General features: G+C 64.6%; 4 protein-coding genes and 2 long non-coding RNA genes across 13 annotated transcripts; 3 read left to right on the top strand and 3 right to left on the bottom strand.

Annotated features, from left to right (window-relative positions):
* Positions 1–3: 3 nt before the first annotated feature.
* Positions 4–1,759, bottom strand: JTB (jumping translocation breakpoint). 2 transcript variants are annotated; one of them, XR_013777065.1, is made up of 6 exons: positions 1,586–1,759; positions 1,465–1,502; positions 1,064–1,149; positions 850–929; positions 285–566; positions 4–150 (listed from the first exon to the last, which is right to left on the bottom strand). XR_013777065.1 is itself a non-coding variant. In XM_079329641.1 (5 exons), the coding sequence occupies exons 1-5, from the start codon at positions 1,645–1,647 to the stop codon at positions 410–412; spliced, it is 423 nt and encodes a 140-aa protein (XP_079185767.1). In that variant the 5' UTR covers positions 1,648–1,759; the 3' UTR covers positions 4–409. The 2 variants fall into 2 exon arrangements, 1 of the variants encoding a protein (XP_079185767.1); XM_079329641.1 differs by having other exon boundaries at positions 4–566.
* A 527-nt stretch (positions 1,760–2,286) lies between these two features.
* RAB13 (RAB13, member RAS oncogene family) lies at positions 2,287–4,568 on the bottom strand. Its single transcript, XM_079329718.1, has 8 exons — positions 4,225–4,568; positions 3,579–3,639; positions 3,437–3,497; positions 3,254–3,331; positions 3,084–3,173; positions 2,714–2,779; positions 2,578–2,628; positions 2,287–2,496 (listed from the first exon to the last, which is right to left on the bottom strand). The coding sequence occupies exons 1-8, from the start codon at positions 4,346–4,348 to the stop codon at positions 2,419–2,421; spliced, it is 609 nt and encodes a 202-aa protein (XP_079185844.1). The 5' UTR covers positions 4,349–4,568; the 3' UTR covers positions 2,287–2,418.
* A 188-nt stretch (positions 4,569–4,756) lies between these two features.
* On the top strand, positions 4,757–5,956 carry RPS27 (ribosomal protein S27). Its single transcript, XM_079329719.1, has 4 exons — positions 4,757–4,888; positions 5,133–5,241; positions 5,524–5,634; positions 5,832–5,956. The coding sequence occupies exons 1-4, from the start codon at positions 4,883–4,885 to the stop codon at positions 5,858–5,860; spliced, it is 255 nt and encodes an 84-aa protein (XP_079185845.1). The 5' UTR covers positions 4,757–4,882; the 3' UTR covers positions 5,861–5,956.
* Positions 5,957–6,842: 886 nt separating this feature from the next.
* LOC306813977 (cathepsin S-like) lies at positions 6,843–11,196 on the top strand. Of its 2 annotated transcripts, none has more exons than XM_079329673.1 (7): positions 6,843–6,989; positions 7,616–7,735; positions 8,123–8,269; positions 9,114–9,338; positions 10,320–10,485; positions 10,596–10,698; positions 11,006–11,196. In XM_079329673.1, exons 1-7 carry the CDS (start codon positions 6,864–6,866, stop codon positions 11,103–11,105), a joined length of 987 nt encoding a protein of 328 aa, XP_079185799.1. In that variant the 5' UTR covers positions 6,843–6,863; the 3' UTR covers positions 11,106–11,196. The 2 variants fall into 2 exon arrangements, with proteins under 2 accessions (XP_079185799.1, XP_079185800.1); XM_079329674.1 differs by lacking the exon at positions 6,843–6,989 and adding an exon at positions 7,117–7,150.
* A 123-nt stretch (positions 11,197–11,319) lies between these two features.
* On the bottom strand, positions 11,320–12,867 carry LOC306813985. 6 transcript variants are annotated; one of them, XR_013777066.1, is made up of 3 exons: positions 12,337–12,867; positions 11,977–12,076; positions 11,320–11,416 (listed from the first exon to the last, which is right to left on the bottom strand). It is a non-coding gene; the product is annotated as an uncharacterized lncRNA (long non-coding RNA). The 6 variants fall into 6 exon arrangements; XR_013777067.1 differs by having other exon boundaries at positions 11,345–11,436; XR_013777068.1 differs by lacking the exon at positions 11,320–11,416 and adding an exon at positions 11,726–11,776.
* Positions 12,868–13,800: 933 nt separating this feature from the next.
* LOC306813986 lies at positions 13,801–16,030 on the top strand. Its single transcript, XR_013777072.1, has 3 exons — positions 13,801–14,238; positions 14,345–14,418; positions 15,840–16,030. It is a non-coding gene; the product is annotated as an uncharacterized lncRNA (long non-coding RNA).
* Positions 16,031–16,596: the final 566 nt, after the last annotated feature.

Genomic DNA, 16,596 nt, shown 5'->3' with positions numbered 1-16,596 from the left:
AGCGACATTAATCAGGATTTATTCCACATTCTGCTCCTGGGGTGGGATCCCTCAGCATGCTCCCAAGGGTAGATCCCAGCGCTGGAGGGTCCCTCCCCAAGAAACAAACACAGCATCGCTCCAGGAACGATGACCAGGATTTATTCCACATCCCTGTCCTGGAGTGGGACCCTGGGGACGCCCAGGATGATCCCAGAGCAGATCCCAGCGCTGGGGGCACAGGCACTCCTCCCACGGGAGGAGCACAGCGTCACTCCGGGAGCAGCGACCAGGATTTATTCCAGCCCCGCTCCGGGGGAGCCCCTGGACGCTCCCACGGCAGATCCCAGCGGGATCGCAGGTCCGGGCAGCGAGGCAGAGGCTGCTTCTCCTCCGGAATTGCCGGCTCCAAGCCCTCGGGAGCCTCTGGCTAGATGGACTCGATCTGCTTGCGGACCTTCTCCAGCGCCCGGCGGTCCAGCACGCGCTGCCGCAGCACCACCAGCGCCGCCGCCGCCGCCGCCACGCCCAGAGCCGAGCCCACGAAGCGCCAGAAGCGCTGCGCCTCCAGCGCGGCCGAGCGGCAGCTGCGGAGCGCGGCCGTGGCTGCGGCGAGCCGGGACGAGCAGCCCCGACCCCCGGGAATGAGCAGCCCCGACCCCCGGGAATGAGCAGCCCCGATCACCGGGAATGAGCAGCCCCGACCCCCGGGAATGAGCAGCCCCGACCCCCGGGACGAGCAGCCCCGATCCCCGGGAATGAGCAGCCCCGACCCCCGGGACGAGCAGCCCCGATCCCCGGGAATGACCGACCCTGATCCCCCAGGAATTCCCAATCCCACTCCCCGGGAATTCCCGGCCCCAATCCCACCTCTTGTACTCATCCCGCTGGGACGAGGCGCAGTTGATCCTCTCGATGAAGCCGGTGGAGCCGCAGGCCGGGATGGTTTTCTGCCAACGGGGGAACGGGGGGTCGGTCCGGGAGAGACCCCCGGGCAAGGGGGACCCCCGGGAGAGACCCCCGGGCAAGGGGGACCCCCGGGAGAGACCCCCGGGCAAGGGGGACCCCCGGGGACCCCACTCACCATCTGGAATCCGGAGCACCGCGCGCACTCCTGGGCAACCACGAACTGCTCCACTCGCCAGCACGGCGTGGCCACCGCGGGGCTCGCTGCGGGGGAACGGGACCGAGCCCGGAACCGGATCAACGCCCCGGTACCGGACAGAGCCCCGGAGCAACGTTCCGGTACCGGACAGAGCCCCGGAGCAGCGCCCCGGTACCGGACAGAACCCCAGATAAACACCCCGGTACCGGACAGAGCCCCGGAGCAACGCCCCGGTACCGGACAGAGCCTCAGATAAACACCCCGGTACCGGACAGAGCCCCGGAGCAGCGCCCCCGGTACCGGACAGAGCCCCAGACCAACACCCCGGTACCGGACAGAGCCCCTCCCAGCCCCGGTTCCATCCCGGTTCGGCCGCTCACCGGGCCGCTCCTCGCTCGCCGCCGCCGCCGCCGCCGGGCTGTGGGCACACAGGAGCAGCCGTGAGGGCCCCGCACCGGGCCCGCCCCTCCCTCCCGCCGCTCTCCCCCGCTCCCCGCTCACCGCAGCCCGCCCGGCACCGCGCTCAGCACCGCCAGCAGCACCGTGAGGCCGCCGGGCCCCATCGGAACCCGCGCGATCCTCCGGGAACTACCGGGAACCACCGGGCCCGGCCGGCAGCGACGGCGGCGCCGCCATGTTGGATGTGCCGGGGGTGCCGGAAGGGACGGGCGGGCTCAGCCAATGGGAGCGAGGGGCGGGGCTTTCAATGAGGAAAAGGGACGTGATTTGAATAATATATGCGTGATTGATTGTAATAAAGGGGCGTGGTTATGGTTTAATTAGGGATTGGAATATGCTGATTAGGAGGCGTGGTTATGAGAATGGGCGTGGTTCCGAGCCAAGTTTGGCGCTCTGGGCGTGGCCTCTCCGCCGCTCGTCCCGGTCTCGGTCCCGACTCTGATCCCGATCCCGATCCCGACTCTGACCCCGATCCCGGTCCCGGTCCCCGTTCCGACTCTGACCGCGATCCCGGTCCCGGTCCCGATCCCGACTCTGATCCCGATCCCGGTCCCGATCCCGACTCTGACCCCGATCCCGGTCCCGGCTCTGATCTCGATCCAGTCCCCGACTCTGATCCCAATCCTGATCCCGAAACTGGTCCCGGTCCCGGTCCCGACGCTGACCCCGATCCTGGTCCCGATCGCGACCCCGACCCGGTTCCGCCCCCTCCAGCCCCCCTCAAAGAGACTCCGGAGCCGGGACAAGGCACAGCGGGGCTTTATGGCACAAGGAAAGAGGGGGGGCAGCCCCAAATCCCCCCCAGATTTCCCCCCAGCTCCCTCCGGAGAGGCGCCTGCGCAGCCCCGGGGGGTCGCGGGGGGGGTCCCGAGCCCCTAACCCAGCGAGCATCTCCCGACGGCCTTTCGGGGGGGCCCGGGCTCCAGCAGGGCCCTGCTGCTGCTGCCGGGGGGCTGCAAAGAGAGGGGGGGGTCAGGGGGGGCGCGGGGGGTCCCTCGCCTGCCCCCCGACCCCCCGACCCCCGTCCCACTCACGGCTTTCCGGAAGGATTTGTGCAGGATGTCCCGCGCCAGCGTGCGGAAAGCCTGGGGGGAAAGAGGGGCTGCTCAGGGGGCGCGGTGCCCCCCAAAGCTGGGGGTGCAGCCCCCCCACCCCGGGACCCCTCCTCACCTCCTCCACGTTCTCGCTGGACTTGGCGCTGGTCTCGAAGAAGCGAATCCCGTGTTCCTTCGCCAGCTGAGGGACCCCGACCCTCCTGTGATCCCCACGGATCCCTCCAGCCCCCCGTGACCCCCCCCCAATCCCACCGAGCCCCCCCAAATCCTCCTGTCACCCCCCAGCCCCACGGACCCCTCTGAGTGTCCCCAGAGTCCCCCAGGACCCTCCAGAGCCCCCCAGGACCACCCAGCCCCAAAGCTGCCCCCAGACTCATCCAGAGCCCTCTGCCCCACAGAGCCCCCCCCAGTTCCAGCCCCAGGGACCCCCCAGGTTCCCTCCCAGCCCCACAGAGCCCCCCGCCCCTCCCGAGCCCCCCGCCCACCTTCTCGGCCGCGTCCCGCTGCACTTTCCGTCTCGCCTCCATGTCGCACTTGTTGCCCAGGAGGAGCCGCTCGACCCCGGCCGAGGCGTTCTGAGGAGGGGGCGACACACGGGCAGGACCCCCGCGACCCCGCCCCGGCCCCGCCGCACCCCCAAAATCCCCCCACGCACCTCCTTGATGCTTTTCATCCAGTTCTGGATGTTCTCGAAGGATTTCTCGTCCGTGATGTCGTACACCAGGACGATGCCCTGGGGGGATCGGGGGTCAGGGGGCGCCGGGATTCCCTGCCCGCGGTTTTGGGGAGGGGTCCGAGCCCCCCGAGCCCCCCCCGGGCTGCAGCCCCCTCCCCGTACCACGGCTCCGCGGTAATAGGCCGTGGTGATGGTTTTGAAGCGCTCCTGTCCTGCCGTGTCCCTGCGGAAACGGGGCGGTTTTGGGGATTCTGGGGGGGAATTTGGGGGGCTCCCACCCCTCCTCGGACCGTCCCCAACTCACCAGACCTGCAGCTTGATCTTCTTCCCATCGATATCCACAGTGCGGATCTTGAAGTCGATGCCTGGGGAAAAGAGTGGGGGGCACTGGAAGGGGGGAGCAGAACCGGTCCCCTCCCAGTGCTCCCAGTGCTCCCAGTGCCGCCGTCCCGGCGCCCAGTAACCATCTGGCTCCCCAGGAAATGGGGGGTAAAATCCGGGACAGCAGTTCTGGAAGGGGAATCCCGGGACGCTCCGGGCTGGAGGTTCCTGGAAGAGCCGGGGGGGTCCCGGGGGGGTCCCGGTTCTGGTGAGTTCCTGGGTGGGGACCCCACGCTGAGGGGTCCGGGCGATTTTGGGGTTCCTGCTGTCCCAGGACGGGGATCCCGGTGAATCCCGGGATGGGGGCCCGGTGGGTCCCGGTGGGGTCCCGGGGCGGAGGGTTGTGGGAGGGGTCCCGGGGGATTTCAGAGACGGGACCGCGGCGAATCCCGGCTGGGGGATCCCGGAGGGGTCCCAGGATGGGGGTCTCAGCGGGGACAATTCCGGTGGGCGCCGTCGGGAGCTCCCGGTGATCCCGGAGGTTCCCAGTTCCCCCCATTGGGGGGATCCCGGTGGGTCCCGGGTCGGGGGGGTCCCGGGGGTCCCGGGGGTCCCGGGGTCCCGCTCACCGATGGTGGAGATGTAGGTGCTGCTGAAGTTGTCCTCGGCGAAGCGGATGACCAGGCAGGTCTTGCCCACGCCGCTGTCCCCGATCAGCAGCAGCTTGAAGAGGTGGTCGTAGGCCTTGGCCATGGCCCCCGCCGCCGCCCGCCGCCACCGGGAGCGGCCCGGCCCCCCGGGCGGGGCCAGGCTGCGGCTCCGCCCCCGCCGTGACGCCACGCCCCGGTGACGTCATATTATAATAACATGACGTCACTGCATAGGGTGCCACTCCCCAAATGGCGCGAGCGCGACCTTCCCGAGATGGCAGCACTGTGAATTGACCTTCCCAAAATGGCGGCAGCGCACCGGCCTCCCCAAGATGACGACAGTACGGGGACCCTCTCAAAATGGCAAAAACACCGACAATACCGACAGTGAAACACCTTCCCCAATTCCGACAACTGAAACGACCGCCCCAAAGGGCGGCAATGAGAGGAACCGTCTCCAAAACTTTACCGACGGTTCCAAAAGTTGGCCGAGTGCGCGACCTTCCCAACATGGCGCCGGCACGCCCACAGTCCAAAGGCGGCACCGCCCCACTTCCGCCCCTGCGGCCGCCCCGCAGCGGAAATGGCCCGGCGGGGCTGAGCCCGTCCCTTTCCGGCCCCTCACGCCGCCGCCGCCATGCCCGTGAGTGCGGCCCGACCGTCCCGGGCCCCGCCGCGCCCCGGGGGCCGCGGCACCGAGCCCGGCGGGGCCAGCGAGGGGCGGGAGGGCGCGGGGAAGGCGCGGGGGGCGCGGCGGGGCCGGGGCCGCGCGGGGCGCCGGGGGCGCGGAGCGTTGGGGGGGTGCCCCAAGATGGCGGCAGCGGCGTGAGGGGGAGCGGGAGGGATGGCGGAGTCCGCAGCGCTGACCCGTCGCCGTGTCCCCGCAGCTCGCCAAGGACCTGCTGCACCCGTCCCCCGAGGAGGAGAAGCGCAAGCACAAGAAGAAGCGGCTGGTGCAGAGCCCCAACTCCTATTTCATGGACGTCAAGTGCCCCGGTGCGCACCGAGCGCTGCCCGCGTGTCCCGCTGTTGGCCGCGCTCTGCCGCTGCCCTCCCCGTGTCCAGCGTGGTTCCCCATGTCCCGGCATCTCTTCGTGCCCTTCCCTGTGTCCTTAAATCCCTCCACGTGTGTCCCTGCATCTCTTTGTGCTCTTCCCTGTGTCCCGCCGGGTTCTCCCTCCGTGTGTCTCGGGGTCCCCTGATGTGTGCCGTGTCCCCGTGTCCCCCGGTAACTCCGCTGTCCCCCGGTAACTCCGCTGTCCCCCGCTGTCCCCGCAGGCTGTTACAAGATCACCACGGTGTTCAGCCATGCCCAGACCGTGGTGCTGTGCGTGGGCTGCTCCACGGTGCTGTGCCAGCCCACGGGGGGCAAAGCTCGGCTCACCGAGGGTGAGGGCAGCTCCGCGGGGATGGGATGGGGGGCGTGGGGAGGTCGTGGGTCCCCCCGGGAGGGGCTGGCTCCTTTTTGGGGCGGGGGTTTTGTGGTCGCGGGGGGCTCGTGGGGCTGGTTCTGCTGGGTGCCGGGGAGGGGTCTGGAGTCGTTGGGAGCCCCTGCAGCGCTGCCATTGCTGTGTGTTTGCCCGCAGGCTGCTCGTTCCGGCGGAAGCAGCACTGAGCGCGCCGGGACACCGGGAGACACCGGGAGACGGGAACCCGCCCCTCCCCGCAGCCCCCTCCGCTCCCCGACAATAAATTTTGGATAAAACACCCACCATGGGGCGCTTCTGGTTCTTGGCTGCAGGGATTAGGGGGTGTGGGGAAGGAGGTGGACACATCTGCCTGTCCTTTGGGTGCTCCAGCTGGATTCAGTGGGGAATTCCACGTGGTGAACCTTTTCTGCCTGTGGTTTAACTGGGATAACTGGGGATGTCTGTGTCTGCTGCTCCCCACACCACTGATCCTGACCTGGATCCTCTTCCCGTCTCACTGGGAATAACTGGGTTTTCCCAGGATCGGGGTTGGGAGCTCTCCCCATTCCCACCAGGAATCCCAAAATCCCTCCTGCGGGGTGACCAAGGCTCGTGGGAGCCTCATCCTGGATTTTTGGGGTGCTGCAGGATGGCTCCTCCCTCCGCGGGTGGTTTCCGGGGGCTCCAGCCCCGCTGCCCCCCGCATCTGAAGTGAAATTGAAATCAGGCTTTCGGTTCCTCATTCCCTCATTTCCTGGCTCGTGATTTCTGCCTGCGCTGCCGGCACCGAGCACCCCAAATCCCGCGGTGCCGGCCCCAAATCCTGCCCGGGATCCCCCATCCCCTCCCCGCTGCCGAGCCCCCGGAGCAGCTCAGGTAATTCGGTTCGGGTTTGGTTAATCCCCGCCCCAGCAGCACAGGGGGTCAGTGTGGGTTTGGGGTCTGCCTGCCCCAGACCCCACCCGGGTTATGGGGTTGTATCCCGCGCTGGAGGGCAGTGGTTGGGTAAAACCGGGAATTGGGGATTTTCGGCAGGGATTTGTCCCAGCCCGTCCCCGCGCTCGGGGCTGCTCCCGATTGTCCCCTCCGGGGATTTTGGGCTGCGTGTGGGGCGGTGCCAGCCGCAGGTCACCGGGGTGTTGTCACCTCCCTGCCCAGACCGGCTTTGTGACCGAGGGTCAGTCCCTGGGCTCCCGCTGTGACTCCAGCATGGAGCTGCTGGCTCCTGTCACCCTGCTGGCGCTGCTGCTGCTGGCATCGGGACACCCCCAGCCCGCGCTGGACCGGCACTGGCAGCTCTGGAAAAAAACCTACGGGAAGGAATACCGGCCCCAGGTGGGAATGGCAATGGGAATGGCACTGGGGGGAAGGAATACCGGCCCCAGGTGGGAATGGCACTGGGATTGTCCTGGGAATGGCACTGGGGGGAAGGAATACCGGCCCCAGGTGGGAATGGCACTGGGAATGGCACTGAGGGGAAGGAATATCGGCCCCAGGTGGGAATGGCAATGGGAATGGCACTGGGGGGAAGGGATATCGACCCCAGGTGGGAATGAATGTCCTGGGAATGGCACAGAGGGGAGGAATGTCACTGGAATTGTCCTGGAAATGTCACTGGGATTGTCCTGGGAATAACACTGGGGGAAGGAATATCAGCCCCAGGTGGCAATGTCACTGAGAATATCCTGGGAATGTCACTGGGATTGTCCTGGGAATGTCACTGGGATTGTCCTGGGAACGTCACTGGGGAACCTGGGAGTGTCTTGGAATGTGCCAGGGGTGTCCTGGGACTATCCCAGGATTTTCTGGGGCTCTCCCGGGGTCGGAGAAGATCCGATGGCGCTCCCAAGCGTGGCCAGTCCCCAGGGAGGGTCCGTGAGGGGCTCCCAGCAGCCGTTACTGGGATGAACTGGGGCGGGAAGGCTCCGAGGGGCCGTGCTGGAGGAATCCTGGAATTCCAGGAGGATTCTCTCCGTCGGATGACGTGGGAGAAGAACCTGTGGCTGGTGACCCTGCACAACCTGGAGCACTCGCTGGGGCTGCGCTCCTACACGCTGGGCATGAACCACCTGGCAGACATGGTGGGTGCAGGGAACCCTCTGGAATTCTGGCTGGACTGGGATAGGGGGCTGGGAAAACTCCAGACATCCCCTCAGCCCATCCTGGTGGGGCCCAGGCTGCTCTGGAATTCTGTGAGGGAACAGATTTGGGGTGCACAGGGCTGTGCTGGTCGTTTGGGATATTTATGGATCATGAATAATCAGAGATCCCTCTTCTGTGTCCCAGAGTTTGGGATGGGTTTAATGACCCAGCGATTCAGCTGAGCTTCTGATAAAAATTCGGAAATGAAACAGAAAAATAAACGGAAGATCCCCCAAACCCAACTTCCCACCCCAACTCCCCACTCTACCCCTAGACGGGGTTCAGGGAGAGCAGGAATCACTCTGTGGCATTCCCCTCCCCGCCAGACCAGCGAGGAGGTGGCGGCGTCCCTGACGGGGCTGCAGCTCCCTGCTGGCCCCCGGAATTCTGCACCCCGGCCCCGGCGGGGCAGAGACATCCCCGAGGCGCTGGACTGGCGGGACAAGGGCTGCGTGACCTCCGTGAAGAACCAGGTGAGCTGTGGGGCAGGTGGGCTGTGGGGCAGGTGAGCTGTGGGGCAGGTGGGCTGTGGGGCAGGTGAGCTGTGGGGCAGGTGAGCTGTGGAACAGGTGAGCTGTGGGGCAGGTGAGGAGCACAGCCAGGTGAGCTGTGGGGCAGGTGGGCTGTGGGGCAGGTGAGCTGTGGGGCAGGTGAGCTGTGGGGCAGGTGGGCTGTGGGGCAGGTGAGCTGTGGGGCAGGTGGGCTGCACTCCAGGTGAGCTGCACTCCAGATGAGCTGTGGGGCAGGTGGGCTGTGGAACAGGTGAGCTGCACACCAGGTGAGCTGTGGGGCAGGTGAGGTGTGGGGTAGGTGAGGAGCACAGCCAGGTGAGCTGCACTCCAGGTGAGCTGCACACCAGGTGAGCTGCACTCCAGGTGAGCTGCACACCAGGTGAGGAGCACAGCCAGGTGAGCTGCACACCAGGTGAGGAGCACAGCCAGGTGAGCTGCACTCCAGGTGAGGAGCACAGCCAGGTGCGCTGCACTCCAGGTGAGCTGCACTCCAGGTGAGGAGTACAGCCAGGTGAGCTGCACTCCAGGTGAGCTGCACTCCAGGTGAGGAGTACAGCCAGGTGAGCTGCACTCCAGGTGAGCTGCACTCCAGGTGAGCTGCGCTCCAGGTGAGCTGCACGCCAGGTGAGCTGCACGCCAGGTGAGCTGCACTCCAGGTGAGCTGTGGGGCAGGTGAGCTGCACTCCAGGTGAGCTGCACTCCAGGTGAGCTGCACGCCAGGTGAGCTGCACTCCAGGTGAGCTGCACTCCAGGTGAGCTGCGCTCCAGGTGCGCCCCGCAGCCCCGCCTCTCCCCCTGTCCCCAGGGCGCCTGCGGCTCCTGCTGGGCGTTCAGCGCCGTGGGAGCGCTGGAGGCGCAGGTGAAGCTGAGCTCGGGGCGCCTGGCCTCGCTGAGCGCCCAGAACCTGCTGGATTGCTCGGCCATGTACGGCAACAGGGGCTGCGCCGGCGGCTTCATCACCGGCGCCTTCCAGTACATCATCGACAACGGCGGCATCGAGGCCGAGGACTCCTATCCCTACACGGCCCAGGTGGGCTGGGCAGCGCCTGGGAATCCTGATTGATTCCATTTTCCATTGAAAAACAATGGAAACGCTTCGCCCTCTTCCTTCTCCTCTTCCTCCTCCTCCTCTCCCACCCGTCTCCCCCTGCCCAAAGCTGGAACCTCTGTTCCAAACCCGTCCCAGGAACCTCGGGGTTGTTTTTGAGGGGAGTGACTGGACCGGGAGCTGGAATTCCTACCTGGTTATTTCACCATTTCTTAAGCAACCAGCTGGAGGGGAGGGGAAAATGGGTCAGGAGGCTCCTGAAAACACGATCCCGGGAAATGGGTCAGAGCAACAACAAGAAAAAGTGGGATTTGAAGTGGGATTTAACTCTCCAGATGTGGAGCTGCAGAGGGAAAAGCTGCTGCTCCTGGGATCCAGAGGGAAACATCTGTGGATAGGGAGGATGAGGATGGAGCTCCAGGGAAGGGGAGGATGAGGATGGAGCTCCAGGACAGGGGAGGATGAGGATGGAGCTCCAGGGAAGGGGAGGATGAGGATGGAGTCTTGGGCTGGTTTAGTTGGGATTGGGAAGGGGACCCAGGGCTGGTTTGGAGTGATGGTTTTGAGGAAGAAGGGCAGAGAATCCTGTGGGAAATGAACCAGCCCGAGGATGGGGAAGCGCAGGGCTGGAGGGGCTCGGGTGGAGTCTGGGGCTCTGGGAACATTCCAGATCCTGCTGGCTCATTCCCAATCCCACCAGCTCATTCCCATTTCCTGCTGGCTCATTCCTATTTCCCACTCCCATTTCTCATTCCTGTTTTCTATTTTCCATTTCCCTTTCCCGTTTCTCATTCCCATTCCTATTCCCCATTCTCCATTCCTATTTCCATTTCCCACTCCCATTTCCCATTCCTGTTTCCCCCTCCTCATTTCTGTTCCCATTCCCCACTCCCACTCCCATTCCCCATTCCCACTCCCATTCCCACTCCCCCATTCCCATCCCCGTTCCCGTTCCCATTCCAGAACGGCTCGTGCCGTTACAACGCCTCCGCCCGCGCCGCCTCCTGCTCGCGGTTCCTGGAGCTGCCCGAGGGCGACGAGGCCGCGCTCAGGGAGGCCGTGGCCACCGTGGGCCCCGTGGCCGTGGCCATCGACGCCACCCGGCCCAGCTTCTTCCTGTACCACTCTGGTGAGGGCCGGGGACGGCGGGAATCCGGGAGTTCGGGAGTTCAGGAGTTCGGGAATTCGGGTTCCTGAGGGAGGCTGGATCATTGGAACTCCCGTTTTCTCCCTCCCCAGGGGTGTTTGATGACCCCCAGTGCTCGCAGGAGGTGAACCACGGGGTGCTGGTGGTGGGCTACGGCACCCTGGAGAACAAGGAGTTCTGGCTGGTGAAGAACAGGTAAAGCCACAGGAACCCCGGGGCATTCTGACCCCACAGGGACCACAGTCAAATTCCCAGCCCCAAACTCTCCCTCAGGGCCTTGCCCAGGTGCTCCTTGGCCATGATGATCCATAAGATCTATTCCAGCCCAACCCACCCCACAATTCCATGATTTTGTGTTTGGAGCTGCCCAAATTTGCGGATTTGGCACTTGGGGATGTGATTCCCTCGGGACAGTTGGACTTTGTGGTCCCATGAGCTCCAGGACTGTGGCAGCTTGTCCTTTATAAACTGAGTTTCCCCGTGTCCTTTCCCTGTTCCCCAGCTGGGGTGTGTGGTTTGGAGACGGGGGATACATCCGGATGGCTCGGAACGCCTCCAACCTCTGCGGCATCGCCAGCTACGCCTCCTACCCGCTCATCTGACTGGATCTGTGCTCCCCGCGCCGTCCCGGGGCTCCCAGAGCCATCCCAAACCTGCCAGCGCCATCCCAAACCTGCCAGCGCCATCCCAAACCTGCCAGAGCTGTCCCGGGGCTCCCAGAGCCATCCCGGGGCTCCCAGAGCCATCTCAAACCAGCCAGCGCCATCCCAAACCTGCCAGCGCCATCCCAAACCTGCCAGCGCCATCCCAAACCTGCCAGAGCCATCCCGGGGCTCCCAGAGCCATCCCAAACCTGCCAGCGCCATCCCAAACCTGCCAGCGCCATCCCAAACCTCCCAGAGCCATCCCAAACCTGCCAGCTCCATCCCAAACCTGCCAGAGCTCTTCCGGGGCTCCCAGAGCCATCCCAAACCTGCCAGCGCCATCCCAAACCTCCCAGCGCCATCTCAAACCTGCCAGAGCCATCCCAAACCTGCCAGAGCCGTCCCGGGGCTCCCAGAGCCATCCCAAACCAGCCAGAGCCATCCCAAACCAGCCAGCGCCATCCCAAACCTGCCAGCGCCATCCCAAACCTGCCAGCGCCATCCCGGGGCTCCCAGAGCCATCCCAAACCTGCCAGTGCCATCCCAAACCTGCCAAAGCCATCCCGGGGCTCCCAGAGCCATCCCAAACCTGCCAGCGCCATCCCAAACCTGCCAGCGCCATCCCAAACCTGCCAGAGCTGTCCCGGGGCTCCCAGAGCCATCCCAAACCTGCCAGCGCCATCCCAAACCAGCCAGCGCCATCCCAAACCTGCCAGCGCCATCCCAAACCTGCCAGCACCATCCCAAACCTCCCAGAGCCATCCCAAACCTGCCAGAGCCGTCCCGGGGCTCCCAGAGCCATTCCGGGGCTCCCAGAGCCATCCCAAACCAGCCAACACCATCCCAAACCTGCCAGCGCCATCCCAAACCTCCCAGAGCCATCCCAAACCAGCCAACACCATCCCAAACCTGCCAGCGCCATCCCAAACCTCCCAGGACCATCCCGGGACTGCCAGAGCCATCCCGGGGCTCCCAGAGCCATCCCAAACCAGCCAGCGCCATCCCAAACCTGCCAGCTCCATCCCAAACCAGCCAGCGCCATCCCAAACCTCCCAGACCCATCCCAAACCTGCCAGCGCCATCCCAAACCTGCCAGCTCCATCCCAAACCTGCCAGCTCCATCCCAAACCTCCCAGAGGCATCCCAGGGCTCCCAGAGCCATGCCAAACCTGCCAGAGCCATGCCAAACCTGCCAGAGCCATCCCAAACCTCCCAACACTATCCCAAACCTCCCAGGACCATCCCAAACCTCCCAGAGCCATCCCAAACCTCCTAGAGCCATCCCAAACCTGCCAACTCCATCCCAAACCTCCCAGCTCCATCCCAAACCTCCCAGGACCATCCCAAACCTCCCAGAGCCATCCCAAATCTCCCAGAGCCATCCCAAACCTGCCAACTCCATCCCAAACCTCCTAGAGCCATCCCAAACCTCCCAGCACCATCCCAAACCTCCCAGCTCCATTCCAAATCTCTCAGGACCATCCCAGTGCTCCACTTTTCCATGGATTCCATCCCAGCAGGGATTGTCCCCCTTCCAGGGTCTCTTCCCAGCCCCAGTGGTTGGATCCAAGGGCTGGGAGGGAATCCTGGCTGTGGGAAGTGGGAACATCGTTGATAAACATCCAGGGAATTCTTTTTGGGGGGAGGAAATTGTGGGTTTGGGAGTAAAATTGCAATTCCTGTAGGGATTGGCCATGGGGATAAGAGGGATGAGGTGCAGGGATCATTTGATTGGGAACTGGGATCACTGGGGTCATTGAGATCAGATACCAGGATTATGGGGATCACTGGGATCACTGGGATCACTGGGTTTGGGTAGCAGGATCACTGGGATTTGGTACTGGGATCAGGTACTGGGATCACTGGGATCAGGTACTGGGATCACTGGGATCAGGTACTGGGATCTCTCCGTGTGGCACCGCTGGAACTGCAAATATTCCATGGAAAATAAAAGATTGCATTTTGCTGCCTCAAAATTCCGATATTCGGGTGCGAACGTTCGGCGACAATCCCCCAAAAAACCCCAATATTTGGTGGCTCACCCCAGAGCCAAGAATTCCGTGTTGGTGGATGGAGATCCCGAGGGAACAGAGTCCCTTTGTCCCTGAACAGTCCCCGGGCTGGAATTCCTCGCCCCCGGCTCCCACCCCTCGCTCGCCGCCGGGATTTCCTGGGACGGGAGCGCCGGGAATCTCAGCGGGATGAGGGGTAAGGAATCGTCCTGATCCCTTATCCCAGCGGGATCGGCCGCGGGTGCCGCTCCCGTGGGATTTAGGGCCGGGAAAGGGCGGAGGTGGCTCCTTCCCAGCGGCCGCGCTGGGGTTTAGGGCAGGTTTTGTTGGGAAAAGGAGTTGTCCCTGTTGTGTCCCAATTCCTGGCACCGGGAATGTCGGTGCTGCATTTCGGGAGGTGGAGCTGTGGGGTGGGGCAGGATGAGACCCCCCCGAGGAGACCCTGGTTCCAGAATCCCCTCGGAAATCAAGGAATGATTCAGGTTGGAAAAGACCTCGGGGGTCGCTGGCTCCACCTGGAATATTTCCGGCATTTTGGGGGCTCGGCTGCTTGGAAGGAGTTTTTGTCCCGCCGTGGGATCGCGGGTCGGGTTTGGGAAAGGACCCCCAGACCCCATTCCAGCCGCCATTCAGGAACTGAAACCCCAACTTCCCAAATTCCACCCTAATTCCAAAGGTTTGTGCACACAAGCACTGCGGGGAGGTCTCCGGGGCGGACCCACAGAACCAGGAAACGCGGAGCCCAAAATTTAACCCCAAAACCCCAAAACCTGTGGAAAGGCTCAATCCCTGCCCAGAAAATCCCTGGAAAAAACTCGGGAGCGGGCAGGGTTCGGGCAGTGTCACCTCCTGGCACCTCCCGAATCCCGCGCAAAGGTCCCCGTTCCGCCCGTTTATTTAAACAAACATTCCCGGAGAGGGACAAATCCCCGGGAATACCCAGCGGGGACACGGAGACCGGGGCCCGCGTGGCTCCGGCCTCGGGAATTTAGGATTTTCCGGGGGTTTCTGACGGCTCCGGGGCTGCGGGAGCTCTCCGCGCTCCCGGAGCTTTTCCTTCTCCCGGATATTCCTGCGAGGTGGGAATTGCTTCCCCCCGGGGGTGCTGAGAGCCCGCAGGTGCCTCCGGAGCGGGATGGAGACGATCCAGCCGGGATTGACTCTTTCCGTGCTGGCTTTTCCCAGGAAATGAGATCCCGCCTGGATCCGGCTGTGCTGGGATTGTCCGAGGTGTGTGACCCGTCCGGAACCGGGACAAGGTGGGGATGGGGGGCAGCCCCGCGGATTTGGGATTCACCCCCAGGGATTTGGGATTCACCTCCAGGGATTTGGGGTTCTGCCGGCAGCGGGATGGAGAAGTGGGAATACTCCGGGGGGAGAAGGAATTCTTGCCTTTGGGGCAGGGAAACTGAGGCACGAGGTTACCCCCACCCTGCCCTGGGGCGCTTTGGGGGTGCCCGGCCCCTCCCCGCCGCTGAATTATCCATAAATCCCATGGGAAGGATCCTCGGGAGTCGGGAGGGGGCGGTTTGACCCCGGGGGTGACCCGGGGCTGTTCCCGACCCCCAAAAGCCGCTGGGAAAGGGAATCGGGGGGTGCCGAGGGCTGTGGGGGAGGGGGAAAGAGGGAGCGGCGCCCCCGGATCTGCGGGAAAAGGGTTAACAGGGAGAAGGATCTGGTTCGCCGAGTGGTTCCTGGTTTGTTTGGAGTGCGGGAGAGGAGGGGGAGGGGGCGCGGGGCCGGGACCCCGGGAATCGGGAATCTCCGGTCTGGGAGCCGGGACCTCGGGAATTGGGAATTTCCGGGTTGCACCGGCCTCTAATCCCCCTTCCCATCACCCGCAGGTAGGTGCGGGGTGACCTGGGGTGACCCGGGGTGACCTGGGGGTGGCCTGACCCCCCCTGATCCCCCCTGAGACCCCCAGAGACCCCCGGGCCCACTGTCACCTCTGCGGCCACCCCAGCGCCGCCACCCAGCCCCGTCCCCGGGGTCCCGGACACTCCGGTGGGACACGGGACCCCCCCCCCGGCCGCTCCAGTGGGACACGGGGAGACCCCCCGTCCCCCCCAGGTCCCCCCCGAGGTCACCCCCAAGTCACCCCGAGGTCACGGCCCTCGAATCGCCCCCCCAGCCCGGTGTCCCGGCCCTTCCCAAAATCGCGGGGTGGTTCCCGGTGGTGTCCCGGGAAAGCCCCGGGGGAGGCGCTGCCCCAATTCCGCCCCGAACCCCAGCGGGAATCCCGGCCGGGTCCAAGAGCGGCGGAGAAGGGCGGGATGGGTCCCCCCGGTCCCCTCCCCAGGGATTTGGGGACACCGATCCCTCCCCAGGGATGGGACCAGCTCCCGAAACTCCCTGTGCTGGGGAATTCCTGTTCCCGCATCCCATTCGGGATCCAAACCCCGCGGAGCCGCCGCTCCCGACATTTGGGGGCTGCCCCGGGGTTTGGGATTTGGGGGTCCCGTCCCTTTCCCAGCCAGCCCCCCGCTCCGCAGCTGCGATTCGCATCCTGGGATTCCCAGCGGGTTCCAGGAATCTCCCGCTCCTGGGTGAGCCCGGCAGCCCCAAAATCCGCGGGGGCCTCGCGGGTTCCTGGCAGGAGCCGCGGCTGTGGGAGCTGCCCCGGAGCGATGAAATCAAAAAATGATTTTATTCTGATTCCATATCTATTATTCCCCGGCAGATCCAAGGGCAGATCCACAAAGGAAAGCGGTTTTTTTATAATCAGCTGACCGGGCTGGGAATGTAAAAACAGGAAAACGGTTGAGCTCATCCCAGCTCATCCCAGCGCATCCCAGTCCCCTCCCTGTCCCCAGCGGGGTGAGTCTGCCCAGGGCCGGGGCGGGTGCGCCAGCCCGGGAACGGTGTCGGGATCGGGGGGATCCACCGGGATCAGCCCGGGATCCACCGGGGTCGGGGGGATCCACCGGGATCCAGGCCAGGAGGAGCAGCCGGGTCGGGATGCTCGGGGGTGTCGAGGTTCTGGGAGGGGTCCTGGGGGTTTTGGGAGGGGTGTCGGGGTTCCCAGGGGTTTCCCAGTCTCACGTGGCCTTTTAGGGGACCGTGGCCAGGCTGAAATCCCCGGGATCCCATCTCAGATCCCACCCCAAACCAGCTCAGATCGCATCTCAGATCCCATTCCCACCTCGCCCCGTTCCCATCCCAAATCCACCCCACTCCCATCCCAGATCCCCGGCGCCCCCCAGTCCCCCTAAACTCCCGGGACCCGGCTGCTCCAGGGGTTTATCCCTCCCTCGGGAGGAATTTGGGGGGTCAGATGAGCTGCACCTTTGCGGGGTTCCCATTCCCATTCCTTTCCATTCCTATTCCCATTCCCGTTCCCATTATTCCCATTCCCATTATCCCATTCCCATTATTCCCATTCCTATTCCCATCATTCCCATTCCTATTATTCCCATTCCCATTATTCCCATTCCCAT

This window comes from Erithacus rubecula (genome assembly GCF_903797595.1).
Source record: "Erithacus rubecula genome assembly, contig: SUPER_33_unloc_1, whole genome shotgun sequence".
In the NCBI taxonomy this organism is placed as follows: Eukaryota; Metazoa; Chordata; class Aves; order Passeriformes; family Muscicapidae; genus Erithacus; species Erithacus rubecula.
The sequence above is the reverse complement of the archived record's forward strand: the minus strand, read 5'-3'. Positions and strand labels throughout refer to the sequence as shown.